The sequence below is a fragment of the Oncorhynchus keta genome, chromosome 20 (genome assembly GCF_023373465.1).
Source record: "Oncorhynchus keta strain PuntledgeMale-10-30-2019 chromosome 20, Oket_V2, whole genome shotgun sequence".
Classification (NCBI taxonomy): Eukaryota; Metazoa; Chordata; class Actinopteri; order Salmoniformes; family Salmonidae; genus Oncorhynchus; species Oncorhynchus keta.
This window is the reverse complement of record NC_068440.1, coordinates 5,164,081-5,188,492: the sequence shown is the minus strand read 5'-3', so window position 1 is coordinate 5,188,492 and position 24,412 is coordinate 5,164,081. Positions and strand designations below refer to the sequence as shown.

The 24,412-nt window shown below is 43.7% G+C and overlaps 1 protein-coding gene across 1 annotated transcript in view; it reads left to right on the top strand.

The window, feature by feature from the left end:
- LOC118398931 (exostosin-1b-like) overlaps positions 1-24,412 on the top strand; it is a 115,227-nt gene that overhangs the window by 46,711 nt on the left and 44,104 nt on the right. The window contains exon 2 of the mRNA XM_052471921.1: positions 22,756-22,849. Within this exon, the coding sequence (XP_052327881.1) occupies positions 22,756-22,849 (94 nt within the window). The remainder of the gene's footprint in view (positions 1-22,755; positions 22,850-24,412) is intronic.

Here is a 24,412-nt window from a genome sequence, read left to right as displayed (position 1 = left end):
CCATAGGCCTATCTGTTTTAATAAGCTTTGTATCACAACTAAAGTGGCCTGATAAAATGAAGCACATTCATCTGCTTTACAAGGGTGGTCCTTCTGTAGCTCAGTTGATAGAGCATGGCGCTTGTAACGCCAGGGTAGTGGGTTCGATCCCCGGGACCACCCATACGTAGAATGTATGCACACATGACTGTAAGTCGCTTTGGATAAAAGCGTCTGCTAAATGGCATATATTATTATATTATATATATTAAGGGGTGAAGAGCCTAACTGACATACATAAGTAGCTCGTGAGTTCCGGGGGGGAAAAATGCACCTTCATAATAAAAGTTTTACATGCTTAATTGCATTTGTGATTACTTTTGATAATGGTGTTTTCCCGCTAATGGAACATTTGTGCTTATAGCCTACTGCCGTGTGCGCATTGCTACGCTTATAATTTGAAGAAATAGCCTAAAATGTTATCAATATTTTACGCTAAATTTTCTGATCTGTTGCATCAGCCACGTTGCATGCATTTTATGCTAGTGGTTGTATTAATTTGTTATGTTTGAAATATTTATTTCTCGCATAGAAGGGGGATAGTAGATTGACATAGGCTAGTGCTTTTGTTGTTCGTTAGGCCTACTCATCTTGTTGGCTAACGAAAAGTAAATGTGGACAGTTCTTCCAATATCTTTAATATGCACCTCGGAATTGGATAAGAACGCGCGCAGTTCCGTCCCCAATGTGTTGGTCTTCACTTGTAGCCTGTGAGAAAGACCTGATCACGGGATGGAGAGTGTGAGAAGCTTCGGAGCAGGCAGCAAAAGGCATGTTTTTTTTTTAGGGTGCGTTACGGCCACACAAAGGGGATGCCACCACTTGTTAATGCCTTGCATTTCCTGCTTGTCAAGTTGTGAATGAGAGAATGATGAAGTGTGTACAGCATGCGCAGAAAAACTAAGCAGAGCTTAGGCCTTTCAAGCTACATCATTAGTCGCATCATGCAGCCTTACAATGTATTAAAAATCAAAACATAGCCCAACGTTTGTAGAACAATGAAAGTTACATGAATAACTCTAAATTAAGCATATACAGTGGGGCAAAAAAAGTATTTAGTCAGCCACCAATTGTGCAAGTTCTCCCACTTAAAAAGATGAGAGAGGCCTGTAATTTTCATCATAGGTACACTTCAACTATGACAGACAAAATCAGAAAAAAATCCAGAAAATCACATTGTAGGATTTTGAATGAATTTATTTGCAAATTATGGTGGAACATAAGTATTTGGTCACCACTGTAGGATTACCTATTTCTTTGTTAACCGCTCAACACAGAATACAGCATGTGCGCACTCCCTCAAATCGTTTGGAGATATATCCTTTATATTTTATTCAGCGATGTTCAATTGTATTCCTCATACTATAAAATGATACCACTGAATTCTAAGCACATCTTTTCTGCTAAATTAACTAGTGTAGCCCACAGCCATATGGCACAGCCAGATCAGGACCTAACATAAGGACAACTCAGAGTATGCTATTCTGTTCTTCTGAAATAGACATTTTCTTCATATCATGTTTCTTTAGACCTGCCTAAAATAAATAATGGGTTTATTGTGAAGTTGTAGGCTATATTACATGGATTTTTTTAGACTTAAACATTTTTTTTTAGACGTTCCAAAGGTCTGCATCAGTGTCTTGTAGGCTGTGTGGAAGCCAGGAGATGCTTAATATGTTTGGTAATTAATGGTCAATTACCATGAGACCGACCAGTTATTCGCTTGACAATCACTGGCTGACAAAATTTTGTGACCACCACAGCCCTAGTTTTATGTAACTTTTTTTTATGTTCCAAGCTGCATCGTTTTGCCGTATTGTCCAGTGCTACAAGCTACAGGCTTGAATTAGGGCTTTACACGCTGATTAAAAACTCTGCATTCATTTCACTTCCGCAAACAACAAGCCAGAATGTCACTCTCCTTGAGACAGAAAATGGACTCAAGGGGAGCGTGTGTCTGCCCTTCGCGCTCCGAGCAGAGCATTCACACAGATGTGTGCATTGGCGCAGCATTAGCCAGTTGAAGTGGAGTCAACATGTATGCCCTCAGTACATATTAGACCCTTGCAGAGGCTCTCGCGGCTCCCCTTTTCAAGCCGTGCACGATGGAGTGCTCTTCTGATAGGGGTGTGAGCCCACCGATAAGTAACCTCTCAAGGGACTCATGAATAAAAAAGCCGGTGGATATTCTCTCGCCGTAGGGTGTAGCTCTGACTGCGGTGCTCTGGTGTCCCGTATTAACTAACCAAATCACCGCTGGGGATATACAGTGCTGTTCTTTAGTAACCGTAGAGGAGCACCTTTCTGTCAGCCTCAACAACAACAACAACACAGCTAGGTTTTTTTTTGTTGTTTTTTTTCATGTTGAGGAACCTGAGCATCGCTCAACATTACTACCAGCAGCTGGCGGTCCTCATTGATAATCAAATCACAGTTGGAGGTTTTCTCTCTCTCTCTTCAATTATCAATGCGAAGACCGGCTTAGGCCTATTAAGGAATCAAATCACATCGCTCCGTGTGTCCGTATCACCCTTTTCAAAAGCCAATTCAAAACGTGGCACAAATGTCTATCGGACAGATATCTTATTAAAGGTCCCCAGACCCAGTATATACCCCCTATGGTGTGTGTGTGTGTGGTGTCTAGTTTGTTTATTTCCTCTCAAGTCTCCTTGACTGCCGCCTCCCTGCCGCCCCCCCTCTACAAAAGCCTTCCCGTTCTCCATAGAAGGCTCTGGTTCAAGGGGAGCCCCTCAGACCGGCTTTATTTGGAGCTGTGCCAGCGGTGTGTTGTGAGAGAGAAAGGATTTTGCTTTAGAATGAGCCCTCTGTAGACTCTGTCAAACAGCGAGCCGCGAAGGCTGATGGATATCTGAGACGGTACTATAGGGGGGCCCAGGAGCCAAGAGAGAGCATGGCTTCTTCTCTTGCCTCGCAAGATGGCAGTCCGACAACACACTGCTTTATGAGCTGTCCCATCTTCTCAGGGCCACAGCGGTGGAGAGGTGTGTTGGGCCCGTCTGAGTCTGTGGTGCTTTGAAGGGAGAGATTTGTTATGGCTGTTTTTTGAATTAAGGGTCTTGCAGGGCGATTGCAAGTCATCTTGGAATCTGACTCTGGCGTATTATTTGAACAACGAGCATTGTTTGCGAATGCCCTGTCAGGTTTGTTCAACCTCATTATTTGCATACAGAACATTCCTGGAATTGATGAGCTTTACTGGTGATTTTTTTTGTTGTTGGCAATTACCATCACAGTTAAGCAATTTGTACTTTTCGACAGGCATGACCATGAATGCAGACTGTTGTCTTGATGACAAGTGTTATACGTGGCTGGCTAACTATGAGTACCCATGACTGGGGTTTGTGGTGGCTGGGCTTAAAGCTAGAGTGATGAGCCAATTAAGTTCAGCTTGAGTGGCTGATTTTCGAAACTTGAAATGAAAAGGGTCATTCTTCCCCGAGTGTAGCGTAACTCACTGTGAAGTTTCTTTTTAAAGATGAGCTCACATTGTTTACCATTTTGTAGAATTTCGGATTAGACATCTGCCAAGTCTTTTTTTTTTTTTAACGAACCAAAAGTCATTGTTATTGTCAAAACACTGGGAGTCATGAACCAGACAGCTCACCAGGATGTTGAAAGTACGTCTGGAAAAACTGACTGGGATCACTGTTTAAGTCCAGACAACATTTTTTTTTTTTTTTTTTGCAGTACTCATAGAGGCGAAGAATCAGACATGAACACTCACACAAAGACACAAAACTAAAGTCTGTGGCCTACACACAGACACACACACACACACACACACACACACACACACTAGCTAAACTCTGTGACCTGCTCACCTGATTTGAACCTATTTGCCTACGGGCTGCTGTAAAGTCACTCACACACAACCTCAATCACACAACATACGATCGATCCACTCACCTATACAAATCATACGCTCTCGGGTCAAGCTACATTTTCCTTGTTAGAGTAATGGAATAAACATTTTCAAATCATCATTTGAGCATTGACCTAGTTCTCATCCACAATCCACGTACTAGGAAAAACTGTTGAATCACTGAAATAATTTATCCTCAGCCCTCATATTACGCCACAATGCATGGTTACTGGTGTGTGAAAAAATATCTATGTGGGGGGGGGGGGAAACTGCGTTCCTGTAATGGACAGCAGCCAGATGTTGCTTTCACAGTCAGCCCCGGTCTTGGCCAACTTGCTTGCCCTAGGTAAGACCAAATACTTTTCTGCCCTCTTCAAAACTAGAATCGTGTAGCCTACAGTGTCGACCGGCAATGCCATTTTATGGATGCCCATCCATGTCATAGCTTTGTAAACCAGACCGTTGCATTGGCTTTCTTAGCCTTGTCCTGATCCTTGATCCAGGCTTAAGACCAATAATTTTGACTATTAAAGATCTACATAGCAGCTACCCAAGTTTATCTGGAGTTATTTTGAGCCCATTTGCAGCGAGAGTCAATGTGTTTACACAGCAGGAAATGCAGAAGTATTTTCTTCTTCGTGTGCCAAACATGTATGAATAGGCCTACAATTGAAATCACTGATTCATGACATTTCCCCCCCCCCCCCACGGAGTGAAACTCCCAGACAGCAGTCGTGAGTAGCCTAATTTCATTCCATGTTGTCCAGTGCAGCGCAGCGCAGCTAACAGCTGTTGACGGATATCAGTTTGAAACGTCCCTCGCCCGGAGCTGAGCGAGATCCACATCCCCTTTTTGAGTTTTTAAAGGTGAATCGGTACTCCTCATTTGCCAGGTTAAGAGTTGGAATTCAAATTCGGCACAAAAAACGGAGCCACGCTAGAAACGAGCATTTATCATGTTCTTGCACTGCTTAGTGCCTACTCGGGGGATGCAGAAAATACCTAAAGTGGAAGGGAATATAGGTCTTGCAGCTAACCAAAGAGCTTTCTCAGCCTTTAATTAGGCCTGTATTTTCCTGTACGCCTTTGCTTTCTCCCGAGTCTACTTCCTGTGGCATTATTATATATTTTTTGTGCCTTTTGGTGCTAATGATAGGAGGGTGTGAATATTATCTGATTGGGGATCGGGGCTCTGAGTGGAGAATCCATCACCAAGAAACTTTCCAACGCAAATATTCATAAAGAGACTAATGAGATCTCTCTTTGCCGCCTCAGGAAGACGGAGCCCAAACCCGGGAACGTTAGCGCTTATGCTAACATTTGGTTCTGCCTTTTCCGTGCAGTTTTTCACAACTCCAATGTCAGATCAGCTGCTCTGTGAAAAGAAAGAAATACCTTTTATTTCCCCAGATGTTGCATTGGAAATTCAATGGCTTCGGTTTTACTAACTGACTGTTTTTTTCCCTCATTTTCTTTTAAATGTCCCTTTTTCAATGTAATGCTTAGTGGTGGTTTCTCTGCTACGCTGGCTTTTTGTCTGGGCACATGCAGTGCATTCGGAAAGTATTCAGACACCTTCCCCTTTTCCACATTTCCCCTTTCCCACGTGATTTTTATTTATTTATTTAATCGACACATAATACCCCATAATGATAAAGCGAAAACAGGTTTTTAGAAATTTGTGCAAATGTCTAAAAAAAAAAAAAATGAAAAAACGTACCTTTTAATTTACGTAAGTATTCAGCCCCTTTGCTATGAGACTCAAAATTGAGCTCAGGTGCATCCGGTTTCCATTGATCATCTCTGAGATGTTTCTACAACTTGGAGTCCACCTGTGATAAATTCAATTGATTGGACATGATTTGGAAAGGCAAACACCGGCCTATTTAAGGTCCCACAGTTGACAGTGCGTGTCGGAGCAAAAACCAAGCCATGTCGTCGAAGGAATTGAGCTCCAAGACAGGATTGTGTCGATGCACAGATCTGGGGAAGGAACCCCCAAAATATCTGCAGCATTGAAGGCCCCCAAGTACACAGTGGCCTCCATCGTTCTTAAATGGAAGAAGTTTGGAACCACCAAGCCTCTGAGCATTCGGAAAGAAAGGGCTTGATCAGGGAGGTGACCAAGAACCCAAAATGTATAACCTGTTTTTGCTTTGTCATTATGGGTTATTGTGTGTAGATTGAGGGAACAAAAACTATTTACATTTTTTAGAATAAGGCTGTAACGGATCAAAATGTGGGGAAAGTCTAGTTGTCTAAATATTTTCCGAATGCACTGTAGTGGGCAATGTGCGTAGCCTATCTTTAGAGGACCTGCAGTCGTCATGATGTGTAAAAGGTTGCCTGCGGTACGTGTGTCTAATAGCGATACTCACAGGTACCTCAAAGCTTGTCATGTTTAGATATGTATTTTATGGCTCAGTGTGTCTTGCCAATCATGGCTGTTGGTTATTCTCAAGTTTGGAGATCCAACGTTACAGAGCACTACGGGGATGTTACTCACCCAAGTGGCCCATATGTGAAATATGTAGCTCTGGCTTCCGTGCTGTAAATCTCCAAGATACAGGTACCTTTTCAATGCTATGGCTTGCAATGCCTCAGATGTGCCATCTTGTATGAAGAAGGTCTAAGGGAGTGGGATGCATCGGCCTTTGTTCACTCCTCTGCGCCATGTGCATGTATTGAAGTATGCCAATTTTGTGTGCGTGTGTGTGTGTGTGTGTGTGTGGGGAACAATTCTTCGGCTCAAAACCTTGGCCCGTCGATCGAGGCCCTGTTATGTTCGGTTGCGAAGCCTGAAGAGAAGAAAGCTTGTGTGGTCTGACAGTTGAAAGCTCCGGTTCGCATGTGGGAGACTGCTGTCCGGAGGGCTTTGAGCTCGGAGAGCAGAAGGGGGGCTTGCAGATCCTGTGAGCTCTAATTAAATGCGTTTAACCCAAGGTCATTCGTAGCAGAGAGCGGGAACGAGAGCGAGAGTGAGAGGGATATAAATGGAGGGAGAAGAAGCCTTCTCGGCGCGGTAAATGTTTTATTGAGTTCCTTTTGAACTGCTCCAGCTGAAGGGGAATGCGTTAGCATTGCACTGGGGGGCTCCTGGCACTTGCACTGCCTTTTTCTCTTCAATAGAAAAGCCAGTTAAAATGGAGGGTGCAAGGTCTCCGTGTCGCTGCTAATACTTGTTGACCCGTTGCCCTCGTTGCCCAATGTTAGCGTTTTTAGCCCAAACTGTTCAGATTCTACGGAAACCTGAAAATGCTTCGTAGCAGACTAATTCTCTCGTTGGCGCTTCACCCTTCCACCAGAGGTTCAGCCGTCACCGTGTCGTGTCATCATGGCTTGGCTGTTCTCTCAGCCATCTGTCCAGCTGTGTCAGTTCCACGTCAGTCATTCACAACGGATTCTCCTCAGACATCAGTGGCTGTGTTTGCTGTGTTTTTGACTTCAAACACCAAGGCGGTGAAGGCAGAAAGAGGTGGGCCAGATAACAGATGGAATCGACCGAAGGCGGCCCGGGCACCAGTTCATTTCCTTCGCCTAAGTGCCTTACACTGCATCTGGGCAAGCATCATTTTCTATTGTTATGATTAGCATTACCATTAGCCGTTATTGCAATAGTAATTGCAGTCACTGTTGGAGCCGAAGCAGTTAGCCAGGCCTATTATGAGAGGCAACGGTTTACTTGCTCGTCTGAGTTGTTTCTCCATGATTGAGAGTGGCTTTCCGTGGCGTGTGTTAACTCTGTCGATGAAAATGACTGGGCTCTTAGTCAGAGACGGTTAAAGCCTTAGTGAGATTGTTATGACTTCCGGAGGTAGATTGTCAGAGGGGGTGGATAACAATGGCGGCTCCTCAAACACCTCATTTGGAGGGAATTACATGGTTGGATAGGAGTCGACAGCTCTTCACTGAGACGGTTCAAAGCACTAGATTACTCTTCCTCACCACAGTGAGGGGAAGGAGGTCAAGATTATGCATTCAAGACGAGTGATTCTAAGAGTGTATCTGTGTGTGTACCCCTAAAGGGAGAGATTCGTATGTATAGGCGGCCTTGCTTGCCAAACATTCTTTGAGCATGCATGGGCTGCTTGCAAAACAGATAGTCGCGGTGTAATTGGCTTCGTTCTCTCACCCCTCCCTTTACTCCATCACCCCCCCCCCCCCCTCTCTTTTCCTGACAACTCACCTTCATCGTCTCCCTTTGAAATGAAGGGGTGGACATTCTTAGTGACTGAAGTCATGGCTCTCTGGCAACAATATCCCTCTGTTGTAGATTCTTTCTGACATTTTGACTGGGGATAATGAAAGGTGGAATGTCACACAGTCCCGAGGGAGACTTTAGTACGCACCGTTCCTGGGTTTAGGAGCCGGGGTTCCCAACAGATTCCTTTGCAACACCGCAATGGGATTAGACCCGGCTTCGGGAATTGAAACTTACAATACGGTCATTTAGCTGGTGCTTTTATTTAAAGCGACTTACGGTTCAGTCACAGATGTTCAGTAGTTGCGACCTGTGCAGCCACGACTTTGGCGTCGTTGGCATCATGCGCCAACCAACTGTGAGATCGGAACCCAACCTCGGGAGTGTAGATTCACGCTCAATAGATCCCATTCTATTACTGTGCCATGTTAAACCTCTGGCCTGTTACTTTAGTGCTCATCTACTATATGTGTGTGTGTATTGCATGTCAAACATCTGTTGTCCTCATCTCTTGCTTAATACCAATTTGAGCCCCAGCCCTTACCCCCCCTATGCATTTGTGGAGATCTGAGAGGGAAGCAATGTATGTGGCAATTCCACCTCGCCGATCAGAGAGCAAGGTGGAGTTATTACCAAATTTGCTTAGGCCTACCTCTCCGATCCTCTCAGATGTACCGAAGCACAAAGCGGCGAGAAGTCAGGGGTCAATTTGGGATGGGGCTGCCTGTCTCACACTCCCCTCTGTCTGTAGCTGAGACAAAATAAGCTGCAGTGCTCCATCAGGAACAGGTTGCTAGGAGACCACTTAGCCCACTTCTATTATTGACTTATGATTCCCCTGTCTTTTCTTCCATCTCGCAGGCGAAGCATTCAAACTCACCTTATTCCATTTTAAACACATTCCTTCTCTACCCACGATCAATTATTGTTCTGTTCCGATCCTTATTGGGATTTAATGGTCGCTTCAGTCCAAAATGTGCCCTCTTAGTTCTGAGAAGGGTCCGCCGCTACCTTCACTTTTATCTTGTACGGAGTAGATTTGTCTAACACAAGGTCGGACATACAGTTCTTCGGCGTCTTTAGTCTAGACTCCTGTAAAGAAGTCAAAGGGCTTCTGGCAGACTTTCCGAGCAATTACGTATTTGTTCATTTTCTTTGTGGTTTCTGTGTGGAAGGTATTTCTTGTATCTGCCATCCATCTCTCTGTTGTCTCCCTGTGTGTGACCGTCTCCCTCTCCTCTCCTGGCCCTGTCTGTAAGTGAACAGCTCCTCTTCTCTCTGGGTCCCAGCTGTCCTGAGGGCACAGCTGCAGCTCGGCCGCCTTTCTCCCTGACCACGCCGCCGAGCGCTCAGGAACAGCTGTTCCCCGTACAGCTCTCGTCCTCTCCGACGGCTCCACTCACCTCGGAATTAAAGGGGGGATTACACACACACACACACACACACACACACACACACACACACACTAGATACCCCACAGCCACACAGCGAAGCCCAACAGCAACCCCCTTCAAAGACTACCACCATGCCCTGCCCTTTGTTGGGGTGGGGACCAGAGTACCCTTTGACCCCACTGACCCGACCCAAGGTTCCACCCAGGCTTTAGCCTCAAGATGGGTCATATGAGACTGGACGGCTAACCAGGCTAAGGTGTGTCATATAACTAAGATGTATTGGTTGTAGCCAAAGGCCCACATTCTCTAGTGGCATTAGTCACGCCAAAAGACAAGAAACAATGCATAGAAACAATGACCCCGTCCTCTTAGGGTCAAACTCTAAGATCTAGCTTGAGGTCTGTGTGAATCACTCACATTTTTCCATAAATCTTCTCTCTGATGTCACTGCATGATTCATTCAGGCCTATGCAAGTCCATTTTCACATCAGGATTAAGCCCTTTTATAGAGAGTCCAATCAAAACACAATGGGTAAAATAATATGTTAATTGTGTAGATGTACTCTCAAAAAAACAAAATGGTCCAAACCTCATGTCTGTTCAAAAGTTATTGGAGTTTTTACCCAATGAAGATGGCCAAAATTAGGGTGAATAATTCAATGGAGGCCAGAGAAAGAACTATCATTAAAATAGCATTGCGTCAGCTAGGCTGGATGCTGTGTGAAAACTGTGGCTAACTGACAGGCTCACCGTTGAACTCCTCTGTCTTCTCGAATCCGGAGGACATAAAACAATGTTGAGGTAAAAGATGGATATCAATTTTGAGACTTGACGTGTAGTATTTTAGTACACGCTTTCATATTAATGTGACATTTCCTGTTCTGACAAAAACAAGCTTATCTCTGCGAAATGTCAAGCTTTTTATTTTCAAAGCTTTTTACATTTAATTCAGCTCGTGTTAAATTGATATTTTTATGACCCCCGTCGAAACTATTTTGCAGATGACCATCACAACATGTAAAATCATCAAAACTAACCGCTCTATACGTTTGGTGCTTCTCTTTCGTTAATTTTTTTCAAAATCAAATATTTATGATATGTTAGACCCCACTAAACGATTCAGAACATGAATCATATCTGAATTTTTTTATAAATATTTTCTATGCATTTTATAACGAGTGACATTTCATCACCAACTATATTTTCACCAACCCCGGGCAGAGTGGGTGGACCCCCTACCCTTTATAAAAACAGTCGGTTCATTTTGTATAGAATTAGATTTTTAGTAATAATTCTTAATTGAACCATAATTGCATTATTGTCGTACTGACGTCTTTTCTCCCCCTCTTGTTTTCTGATTCATGCTGCTCCTGTGTTTTTGGTTCCTTGTTAGCCTCTCAAGTGTACGGACGGGCGCACACACACACACACACACACACACACAGCACTCCGCTCTCATTCACCCTCACTGCAGCTGTTCCATCAAAATCTCTATCTGGCCAGGCATTATCCCCTGTGCAGCTCTCCTCGTGCCATGTGATGTGAGGGTTTGCTGCTTCGCCTTTTGGATATGTCAGACTCGCGCTGAGCTTGGTTGCTAGGGGTTGGTGTGAGTGAGAAATGATGTATGTGTGTGTGTGTGTGTGTGTGTGTGTGTGTGTGTGTGTGTGTGTGAAGAGGGAGCAGAGAGTCTAAATACTGTACTGTGACTGTGTGAGCTGGGGAATCATCCCACTCCCTGAAACCTTTCGCGATCAGCCACCCACCACATCCCCACTCGAACCAGGCCATCTTTATTAATTCGCCCAATTTATCTTTTTATTTGTCAGTCTTGTGTGTTTTTTGTTGTACTTTATCTCGCGCTGTGCTGCGACCTGGGACCCATATGGCCCTGAGTTTATTGTGGTTTTAGCATATGTATATGTTTGCAAGCTATTTGAGTTCATTAGGTTTCCAGTCACTTTGTGGAGGAGTGGAAGGCCTGAGGGGCTGAGCTGGGCCTGGGAGGCAGATGGGACCAGGGCCATATGCATTGGGATGTTACTCGCTACCCATGTTCTGCACATGAGTTATGTGCATGCGCATTGCAAACGCTCAGTTAGTTAATTTCTCGGCGGCCCAAGCTTTCCCATATTGGTATGGTTGTTGTGTGCTGCAGATACATGGCCATGGCTCAATGGATACATATGGTCTGCTCTGTGCCATCTATTCCAGCAGCTCTGATGACAAATGTATGCGTTTTAAAGGAGGCAGCAGCAAAGCACGTTCTGACATGTCAAACTCCGAGACACTCACTATCACACACACACGTATACTCACACACGTATACTCACACACGTATACTCACACACGGATGGCACACATGCACCACAACACACATACACACTGCATCATCGTGAGGGCCATCTGGAAATGAAGTGCACTGCAGTATGAGACACAGCTGGTCTCCAGTGTGTGTGTGTGTGTACGTTCTGGACCTCTGACCTGACTCGAGGCATGGAACAGGGAGCCAATCACACGGACTGTGTGTGTGTAAGACTGTACATGTGAACTGCCTTGGTGCTGTGCGACTATATTGTGCGTGACTGTGTACACAAGTATGTCTGGGGGAGTTGAGAGTCCCTCTAAAGGTCTACCCTTGTCCTCTGGAGGGAGAGTTACAGTAGGCATCGGGGAATCCGAGTTCTGTGCTTCTGTGCAGAACCCTAAATGTAACAGAAACAATGGACTCAATCTACCTTGCTGTGGAAAACAGCGAGAACGAAATCGTAGAGGACAAATTGAAAAGATTTGCATTAGATAAAGCCTTCACGGCGAATTAGTATCTCGGCAGAAGGGACCCTTGTTATCTGGGTATTTCTAAAATATTCGGGCTTACACGTGACAGGGGGATGGTAGGCTAGGAGAAAGTGCTTGGGGGAGCTACGAGGTATGACTGGGAAGCTGATTCATTTGGCTGTCTAGAAGTTAGCATGCCATACGGCTGTGTCACTCGCTTCACTGCTCTTAAACACTCAAGCTTTCTTTATGGTAGTAGAGGTTTATAAAGTTATGCTAATCTAGCTAGCACCTTGACAAGACTGTCCTGAGGTACCTGTTGTGGTTTTGAGTCCTTGTTTGGAGTTACTCAGCCTATCCAGTCAAACAAGCTAATGCTATACTATCACCTTTTGCTCCACTTTGACCCTTGAATACTAAGAAAAAACAGAACTTTATTACCTTTTCCTAATGGCAACCCAGTATCTCTTGATGGAATCAGAATAACTCAAAACGTATACCACACCTTTTTTTGTCAAGATCTAGGTGCCGTATGATAACAAGAGCGAACTGTCTTGTCTCAGTTAAATACGTTTTAGCCTATTTAGGAAGGGACACCTCTCTGAAAGCCAGTTGGTTTGTAAGTGGAGTGTTGGTCTAATACTGGATTCTGGACAGCAAGTGACCGTAATCGGATTCCTGCATGTGTAGCCGTTCCTCATGGCCGTCATGGGATCCTGCACACAGCCCGTGTGTTTGTTTGGGGAAGCGGACCTAAGGGTTACGTTATGCTAGGATGCTAATTGGAACTAGCATAAGCTAGCTAATGAGGCCCTATTAGGGTAATTAATTAGTTGTGGAGGAGAGCGTGCATGCTCGGTGAGCGAGGAGTTAGAGAAGACCGGACACACCACAGGGGCAGGGCATCCAGACGCAGGGATGATGGGTGGGGAGTACAAGGAGTGATGGTTACGGGGCCACACACACACACACACACACACACACACACACACACACACACACACACACACACATTAGTCAGTCACACCTCACTGCCTGTCAGTCCCTCATATTTACAGCCACACGCGTGTGCTGCAAATTTTTTCCCCATTCCGAAGCGGATGCACATAAGAAGTGGCTCAGAGTCATCTATGATTCACCAAATGGTATTTTGAAAAAGGAAGCAAAGTACTTTAATCGTTTGTTTTCGTTTGTCTCCTCTCCCCGAAGCTAATTGTATGGATTTTTAAAATAATAACAGTGTCAAATGAACAGCCATACAGAGACTCATGTGAAGGTGAAATTAGAGGAGGAACTTCTTGATACAGTTAAAGCCTTTAAGTCTGGGAAAACATAATTATAAAAATATTGTCAGACATTCATTCTAATCAGACAGATTTTTTTTTTTTTTTTTACATAGACGATACACTGGAGATAATATCAGACAAGTACTGGAAACAATAGAACACCATGAAATATCTGGGAAACCAGGCCTGCTATTCATAGCGGACTTTGAAAAGGCTTTTTGATAAAGTACGATTGGCGTTTACATATAAATGCCTGGAACATTTCAATTTTGGAGAATCTCTAATAAAATTGGTTAAAATAATGTATAAAATAATGTATAGTAACCCTAGGTGTAAAATAGTAATAGTGTAAAATGGCTACTTCTCAAGGTTTGAAACTGTCAAGAGGTGTAAAACAAGGTTGTCCACTATCCGCACATCTATTGATTATGGCCATCAAAATGTGAGTTATTCAAATCAGATCCAACAATAATATCAAGGGATTAGAAATACTAGTCTCAAAAACAAAGGTGTCATTGTACACTGATTAATGTTTTCTTTTAAATCCACAACTTGTACACCTCCACAGCCTCATAGAGGATCTAGATCATTTGTCTAACCTCTCTGGCATACAACTAAATTGGATCATAAAAAAATCCAACTTTTACATTACCATGTAGTTGACCAATAACATGGTCTGGCGGTGATGTGGACATACTCGGTATACATATCCCGAAATAAATAAATGATCTCTCCAATACATTTTTATAGAAAGTTAACAAAAATAGATAAGATCTTGCTACCAAGGACAATACCTGTCTATTTGTGGAAAAATCACCCTGATTAACTCCTTAGTTATATCACAGTTTACCTATTTGATTATAGTCTTGCCTCACCCAGTGAACAGTTTTTTTTTGTTATTATACGAGAAATGTATTTTCTTTTATTTGGAATGGCAAGCCAGACAAAATTAAATGGGCCTATTTATATAATGAATATTAATTCGGAGGGCAGAAATGACTAAATATTAAAGCATGAGACCTCTCACTAAAGGTGTCAGTCATACAAAAGTTCTACTTAAATCCGAACTGGTTCTCTAACATGTTCACGTAGGGCCCTTTTCCCTTTATTCAGATTACAACCTCTCACTTTCAGTTATTCAAAAAGGAAATCCTCTCCCAAATATCGCTATTTTTAAAACAATCCATAGAAAGTTGGTTGCGATTTTCAATTTAATCCACCAGAAAATACAGAACTCATACAACACATATTGTGGTTTAATTCAAATATACTAATTGATTAAAAAAAATTAAAAATAAAAGATAATCTTCGTAAATATCATATATAGGACTGGTGGAGTTATGTCACACATGCAGCTAACAAAAACATGGAAATGTCTGCTCTACCCCAAATTACAACCAACGAATTGCAGCATTACCACAAAACTGGAAGAAGTGGAAGGGGGGTTAAAGTAAGGAACTTGTCTGTCGGCCCTCCATTAAAGACCATAATTGGATAAAGAAAGAGATTTTTGATGTACCGATTCGATGTCACATGAATTGACACGCAAAATGACGCCGGATTCAAAACTTTTAATTTTTCCATTTAAATTATTATACAGAATTCTTACAACCAACAGAATGTTATTTAAATGGGGTACAACCATCCCAGCTCTGCATTTTACTGCGAAGAGGCAGAATCATTAGATCATTTGCTTTGGTACTGTCCATATGTAGCTTGTTTTTGGTCACAGGTTCAGGAATGGCTGAAGAATTCCAATATTTACCTGGAGCTAACCCTGCAGATAGCACCCAGGGTGATCTGATAAGTCATAGTCAACCGATCAATAATATAATAATACTTTTAGAAAAAAATGTTGATTTTAAATTTACAATCTGTAGGAACAATGAGAATAGAAAGGTTCAGAACTTTTGTGAGACATCACAGCACAGTGGCCCCGAAGAGGTGAATGTTGATTATGGAAGCCCCCCACACCTCGTGATTCAGAGGGGTTGGGTTAATTGCGGAAGACACATTTCAGTTGAATGCATTCAGTTGGACAACTGACTAGGTATCCCCCTTTCACCAGTTGAAAAATATATGGCAAATAGAAATCCAATATGGATGGTGTCAAGAGATAGATGGGAGGGGTTGAATGGAGCTAAAGGTTGGGACGAACAACTAATAACAATATAACTAACGTAAAATGTATATAGGTTAAGAACTTTTTTGAAAGAGCACAAGTACACTGCCAGGGGGGTGTAATATTATATATTTTTTATAACCTTTTTTTAAAACTAGGCAAGTCAGTTAAGAACAAACCCGGACGCCGCTTGGCTAAGTGTGCGTCGCCCTGTGGGAAGCCTCTAGCACTGCAGTGCCTTTAGACCGCTGCGCCACTCGGGAGTGGAAAAGGTGTGTATGTGCAAAAATATATATGGGTTGGAAGTGATGCAGACAATTACATTGATGGAATCTATCTGCAATATTAAAGCTGATCTACCCCCTAAATATAAATAATAGACACTTATTTTTCAATTTTCTCTATGGTTCTGTTTAGCGTAAAAGGGATACGTTAGATTTTAACGTTATTTTTCAACTTTAGTTGTGAGTGACACAAACCTTAGAATGTCTGTGACTATAGGCTATTTGATTTGAGAAAGTCACTAAAGAAAGCTTGCGCTCTGTTGCTTGCCTCGGGCTGCACACGCATCAGACTAATACATTTCATCAGTATGCACTGGAATAGTGTAGGCTGCCTATTATTTTTCCGTTATATCCCTGGGTAGGCTACTCTGTTTTTTTCACTCCAGGCTCCATCCACTGTTTTGAGGAGAATGCAGCCTCGCTACGCAACAGGTCCTATTCCGCCCAAATGACATGGGCTCTCCAACCCTGTTCCTGCAGCTACCCAGAGCTTAATTTGGGGAAACCAAGTGAAATCTGTTCAGGAACATCGATAGTAACATGTTTTCACAACAAAAACCTATTTCATTAAACTGTTGACAGCCCCTCTCTCTGTGCGCTCGAGAAAGGAATGAGGGAGAAAGAAAGAGGAGACATGGAAACATGGTGGAGAGATGTAGCTGAAAGGAATGTCAGCCTAATTTTACGTATGAAAATATTAAAAATGTCCTATTACTAGGCTATTCAAAATCAAATACAAAGATTCACTATAATTGTAAGCTACCTCTGTAAGCCGCCCTGCACTGAATCAACAGCATCACCTAGGCCTATATGTTCTCTCCCAACAACACACGTCCAGAGTGCATAAAAGGAGATTACCATGACTCAACGGTCACATGGCATTTTACTGTCGTCTTGACTGCAGGTGTGGCGGTAATACGGTCACCGCAACAGCCCTACTCTCACCATATGCTCAGTCTTAATCGCTCTTTATTAATTCACTATCACACTCTCTCTCGTGCGCGCGCGCTCTCTTTCTCGCATGCATGCAGGCGCGCGCACACCTCGCATGGCCTTGAGTCATGCAGTTCTGACCGTAGCATACGGCTAGCTCCCAGGCATGACAGTATCACAGTGGCCCTAATCCTCCGTGGTACGATGTTCCTTCCATCCCGTCTCATTTGTTACGGGTAATCCACACAGCTCCGGTCCTCGCCGTTTTCAGACAGACGAAAGCACATCTTGGCCCTCTTCAGGCAATTACATACACGGTAATAACACACACACACACTGGGGAGAGAGACAAGAGATCTCTTGGGCTAATGTGACAACCTCATCAAAGTCCTAACTTTGATCACGTTCTGTGTTTTTGGAGAACATCGAGGTTGTTTGCGGTTTTGTGTTTTCATCACTTTAGAACGAGCGGGCCCGGAGGGAGGGTTTGCTCTCGCTAGCGTCTGTCAGATACCCATACTGCATCAAGCCTGACGGCAGTGCACTGCTGGCGCCTTGCCCAGGAAAGCCCCACCTCCTCCCTCTGTGAAACCTGGCTAAAGGGGGACTAAGGAAAGAGCTTTGATTCTGAAAGAGTTTCTTAAAAAAAAAAAAAGATTGAAAAGAAAGTAGATTTAAAAAAATAAAATAAAATCCATCTGGATGTAATTAAGTCACTCTTCTTAGCGGAGGCACTAAACGGGTGTTGCAATGGTAACTGAAAGTTGTTGCCGGTGGGTCTGGTTGAGAGGGTCACCTAATTGCATCAGACCTGTAAAAGACACAATTTGTTTCATTAGGGCTAATTCTCAGTCCATCTCATCTGAATTCTATTTCCTCAGCATTATGCCATGTTGACTTAATTTTCCAATGTTTTCACTCAACGCACGACATTCTTTACAATAGCCTACTCATATGCTGCCCCTTTCTCTTTTTCTCCCTCTCTCACGGTCTTTCTCTTTATTTATCTATCCCTCACACATAAACACTTTCACACACACACACCAAAACAACACACACTCACACACCGCCTGTAGGCTCCTCTGTTCGCTCAGCAGTTGGTTTCCTCCTCGGCAGCTCAAGGTCAGCAGGAAGACAGAGCTCTGCTGTTTGAGAGAAATGAAAATGGAGAGGAGGAGAGGAGAGGGAAAGAATGAGGGTTGGAGGGTGATCTCTACTGTATCCCTCTCAGCCGGGGACCAGTGACCCTTCTAAGTGCCCCAGCTAGCCGACTGAAGGGGCAAGCAGTGGACAAGTCAGGGGTCAGGGACCCATCCTCTCTGGCTCTCAATGAGACCGTAGACGAGACGGAGGGTAGAACCCTTTATATCATAGAACTTAGTATTTTTACCCTGTTCTTGTATTAAAGTCAGAGTGGTCCATGCATACAGATGACACGTTCAGTACCAGTCAAAAGTTTGGACACCTACTCATTCAGGGGTTTTTCTGATTTTTTTAAACTATTTTCTACATTGTAGAACAATATAGTGAAGACATCAAAACCATTAAATAACACATGGAATTGTGTAGTAACCAAAAAAGGGTTAAACAAATCAAACTATTTGAGATTCTTCAAAGTAGCCACCCTTTGCCTTGATGACAGCTTTGCACACTTGGCAAACAAAAAAAATTCAAATTTGGACTCATCAGACCAAAGGACAGATTTCCACCGGTCTAATGTCCATTACTTGTCTTTCTTTGCCCAAGCAAGTCTCTTCTTATTGGTGTCCTTTAGTAGTGGTTTCTTCGCAGCAATTCGACCATGAAAGCCTGATTCACACGGTGTCCTCTGAACAGTTGATGTTGAGATGTGTCTGTGAATTTATTTGGGCTGCAATCTGAGGCTGGTAACTCTAATGGAACTTATCCTCCGTAGCAGAAGTAACTCTGGGTCTTCCTTTCCTGTGGCGGTCCTCGTGAGAGCCAGTTTCATCATAGCGCTTGATCGTTTTGCGACTGCATTTGAAGAAACTTTCAAAGTTCTTGAAATGGTCCATATTGACTGACCGTCGCTTCTTAAAGTACTCATGGACTTTTAACACGGCACATATGTTAATCGAAAGGCATTCCAGGTGACTACCTCATGAAGCTGGTTGAGAGAATGCCAAGAGTGTGCAAAGCTGTCATCAAGGCAAAGGGTGGCTACTTTGAAGAATCTCAAATATAAAATGTTTTTATTTAACACTTTATTGGTTACTACATGATTCCATATGTGTTATTTCATAAGTATGGATGTCTTCACTATTAATATACAATGTAGAAAATAGTCAAAATAAAGGAAAACTCTTGAATGAGTCGGTGTGTCCAAACTTGACTGGTACCGTATATATCAAGATGGTACAAGGGTGGTAATGTATTGATTTAGATGGAAATACACACGCACCTACTGTTTGCACAGGCCTGTAATCATGTTGTGTAATCTACACCATTCTCACCATACATAGATCCATACATCAGTTGTCATAAGCTGACACTAGCTGTCATGACTGTTTTTTTAAATTGAAACGTTTTACATTTGAGTCATTTAGGAGACGCTCTTATCCAGAGCGATTTACAGGAGCAATTATGGTTAAGTGCCTTGCTCTAGGGAACATCGCGAGATGTTTCACTAATCGGCTGTCTGCTGTAGGTATGTCTATCTAGCTGTGTCTAGAATTAGTATTTTATTAGGATCCCCATTGAGCTACTGTCAGAGCTGCAGCTATTCATCCTAGCGTCCACACAAACCCTAAAACATGACATAATACATAACATTAAGGCCGTGGTTACGGATACAGCGTTTTCCGCCCACACCTTGCCCGACCCTCCGGTAACCTCTTTCTTGAAGCGAAGGTTCCGGATCACGTACTGCACGTGTTATTTTTTTCGCACACATTTGTTTTTCTAACGAAGCCGCTGCTCAAACTCCCACTCCCTTCACGTTTCGCGCTTTACTGACCCTCTTCTGAACCATGATGCTGTATAGCTGCCTCATATTTCTGAACAGCTGAAACGAAAAGCCTGCGGCGATTTGAGAGAACATTCCCAGAACACACATTATGAAGGCCACAATCTTCTGTCTGTTTTAACGGGATGTTGCACAAGCAGGACGCTGTCCCTACACTTTGGACACATTTTGTCTGATGGTGGAGGCTAATCTTTATAGTTGCTGCCATATCATAGTTCCTGGGGGGATAACATTATTTGACTGCCTGTCTGCCTCTTGCGCAGTTTAGCCAACGTTTGCAATGAGGATGGGGGGGGGTATCCGTATTTTAAACCTGGGCTAATTGGGATACAAACTCTGTATCCGTAGCCACTCATAGACAATTACAGCTGAAGGACATAATTATGTAAAACGGCATGCATAACATGCAATGGACAGGAACATAACTACATTTACTAAATAAACATAAAGAAAAGACAATGCATTGCATGAATAGACAGGTACAGATCTACATACATCTCTAAGAACAAATACACGTTTTTATATTCTTATGTCTTATCCATCCATGCAACATGTACTCATAATTACGGCTACACTGCGGTTATCTATATTTGTTATTTGCTTGCTGTTACAATCGCAGGTCCTTATCCTAATCGTGTTCTGTAAACACTAGCGAGAATCCCACAACATTAGGAACCGCCCGTGTCCTTGGTTCTCCCGTTTTGACGTCAATACTATTCCTAACAATGTTATTCATAAATGTTACTGAACGCAATGGAAATGCAACAATTCCTCCAGCTAAGGCGCCAACCACAGTTGTCATGTGGACTTTTTAGAGGTCCATCGGACGAGCTTCGCTTACGTCCTTCGCCCTGTATAGTGCACAGAAATGAGCTAAACCAATGAACTAAGCCTTGTTAATGGGTTACATGGAGTATATTGCAACAGTTTGCAGTCTACCGCCCGGAAAGGGTTAGCTAAGGTATAGTGTGCATGGACTTTGGACGTATCCATAAAATTAATTAAGTCCCATCTACGGAGTCCCAGCAGCACCCGCCCGTCACGCACAAAATAAGAATACACATTCATACACTTCAATAAAACGTTGCTCTGCTGACTAACATCGGGAAACTGACCAGGCCTGTCTGTCATATGGAGCAGCACGTCCTTGCTCTACTGAGGCATCGCTTTCTCTGAGCACGCCCTGATGCCAAGGGCACATCTTGTCTTGAGCATTAACCCAAACACCAGATGTGCTCGGGTTGGGAGATGCTACAGCTACTTAGGGCAGTCTGTCTCTTTTGATATTCTGTGGCATTAAGGCAAGGAGGGACACGAGGGTGGCCGCGCTTCACAGGGAGGCAGCTGGTGCAGAAATATGTATGTCCCCTGCAAACGTGGCCACCGAGGTGTGTGTGTGTGTGTGATGCATGTTGTGTTCTAACTATATATTACATATGTGACTTTCAGCACCGACTAGTGCCATTTTATTAGTTGTGTGCGAGAGTGACTGTGTGTGTGTACCCGTTTGTGCTTTGAATCCTAGCGGAAGACGTGTCCCGGCTATTGCCCTCCAATGTTACGTGAGCCTATGTGCGGATTGAGTACGCAAAAACACACACACCCTTCCGTTGGTGTCCGGTAAACAGTAGCAGCCCTCTGCATAGACCATGGAGAGGGGGAGAGAGAGAGAGAGACCGGGATAGAGAATGACGGCTCTTTCACCTTCACCCCATATAGACCTAAATGAGATGATGTACCGCCTCCACTCTTTTAACCTCCTAACCTAAAGGACCTGTCTTTTAGCTGACTCTCCCTTGCAAGTTCTGCAGTAGTGGCTAGAATGGAAGGGAGAGGGGAGGGCGGAGTGAGTTAGGGGGGTCAGTGGGAGAGAAGGGGGAGAAAGACAAAGAATAGAGGGGAGAGTTGAAAAGCACTCTGTGACAACTGAAGACGTAAAAAGGGCTTTATGAATGTGATTAAGAGCGAATTGGACTGAAAGGCAATGGAAGAAACTCGATTGCATTTCCTTGATCCCTCGCGAGCTCTCTCACGCCCCCTCAAAACCAATTGGATGAGAAGGTCAGAGTGGAGAGAAGTGGAGTCAAGGAAATGCAATTGAGATTCTCCCAATGACAGGACAGGAGAGGAGAGAGAGAGAGATGGGCAGAAAGTCTTTCTCCTGGGCCCAGTAGAGGTTAAAGCCCCCAGTAAACGGCTGTCTGTGTGAAATGGGAAAACATCTTCATATTCTCATCCCATCTGTGTACCTACTATCTGCTGCCCTGTGTGACTTCACCTGTAGTGTGTACACTACTCCCTCTGTCTGGGCATGATTAAGAGCGTGCGGACAGACACAGACAGTCCTGTAGTGTGTACACAACCCCCCTTCTGTGGCTGATTTAACCACACACACCCACCACAGCAGGAGCTTGCCTCTTGGTAGCAGGTGTCACTCACAGCTCGTTACCCCTGGCAGGGTTGATCATTCCGTTTGGATAGCAATAAGGCACACCTCACTGGGAGTGGGGTGGAGTGGCATGGAGGGAGGGAGCAAGCAAGCGGGAGAGGGAGATGAGGAATTGCACTGCAGTGAGAAACCCTAGAAAATTGTGTGCTTGTGATGGAGAAATAGATTTGTCTTCTGTCCGTACCTGTCTATGAGTGATGTTACATGATGCAGCTGAGGGACTTACTGTATACTGGGCTGCGATCTGTTATGTGAGTGTGTTCCGGAAGGTGAGCATAGCTAGCACTGTGTATACATGTGGTCCTGAGGGTGTATGATTATAGGAGTGAAACCTGACAGCCTCTACTTTGTGTGTGTGTGTGTGTGTGTGTGACATGTACTGATGTGTGTTTCTCCACAGATATGACTACAGAGAGATGCTGCACAACTCCACTTTCTGCCTGGTGCCTCGGGGCAGACGCCTGGGATCCTTTCGCTTCCTGGAGGCACTGCAAGTGAGTGGGCCCATACACACAGGCACACAGGCAGAGCGATTGACTCCTTAAGATTCCCGGAGGCACTGCAGTTGAGTGGGCTTCGACACATGCCGACAGTGCCGTCGGAAAGTATTCAGACCCCTTGACCTTTTCCACATTTTGTTACATTCAAAAATGGATTAAATTAAACAATCTCCGCATGAATCTACACGCAATACCCCATAATGACGAAGCGAAAACAGATTTTTTTTTTAATGTTTGCAAATGTATTAAAAACTAAAAACATATCATATTTACATAAGTGTTCAGACCCTTTGCTATGAGACTAAAAATGTAGTTCAGGTGCATCCTGTTTCCATTATTCATCCTTGAGATGTTTCTATAACTTGATTGGAGGCCACTGGTGGTAAATTCAATTGATTGGACATGATTTGGAAAGGCAGCTGTCCATATAAGGTCGCACAGTTGACAGTGCATGTCAGAGCAAAAACCAAGCCCTGAGCACTCCGTCAATTAGGCCTTTATGGTAGAGGGCCGTTTCTCTGTGAAAGGTACATGACAGCCCGCTTTGAGTTTGCCAAAAGTCACCTAAAGACTCTCAGACCATGAGAAACAAGATTATCTGGTCTCATGACACCAAAATTGAACTCTTTGACCTGAATGCCAAACGTCCCAATTGGAGAAACCTGGAACTATCCCTACGGTGAAGCATGGTGGTGGCAGAATCATGCTGTGGGATGTTTTTCAGTGGCAGGGACTGGGAGACTAGTCAGGATCGAGGCAAAGATGAACAGAGCAAAGTAGAGCTCCTTGATGAAAACCTGCTCCAGAGCACTCAAGACCTCAGACTGGGGGTAAAAGTTCACCTTCCAACAGGACAACAACCCTAAGCACACAGCCAAGACAACACAGGAGTGTCTTCGAGATAAGTCTCTTACTGTCCTTGAGTGGCCCGACCAGAGTCCGGACTCCCCATCCAACCTGACAGAGCTTGAGATGATCTGCAGAGAAGAATGAGAGAAATTCCCCATAATACAGATGTGCCAAGCTTGTAGCCTCATACCCAAGAAGACTCTAGGCTGTAATCGCTGCCAAAAGGTGCTTCAACAAAGTACAGAGCAAAGCGTCTGAATACGATATTGAAGTTTTTAAAAAAAATTGTTGTTGTGATCAGTCATGGAAATGAAAGTGCTGACAACATGTTGGCTCGCTATTTAAAAAGAAGATGGAGAACGAGCTATATGATGAAAAATACTGGAATTTGTGACGCGTGTACAGCAGACTAGCTCAAGCTAATGCCACCTTACAAATTGATAGGTGGAGTCAAAGTATATACTATATATACTATATATATATGATATTGTGGTATGTAACTATCACATTGTTTTCCTTCACCCGTCCCTGTGCTGTGCATGAGTTTTGTCCCCACGACGTCTTTCTCACACAGTGACACCCCATACACTGCAACTTCACTCTTTACACAGCAAATGCATTTCTACTCCCTCTGTCCTCCCACTCCATTTAATCTCCTCCAAGTATCACAAAACCCTTACACTCTCTTATTTATATATATGTATATAT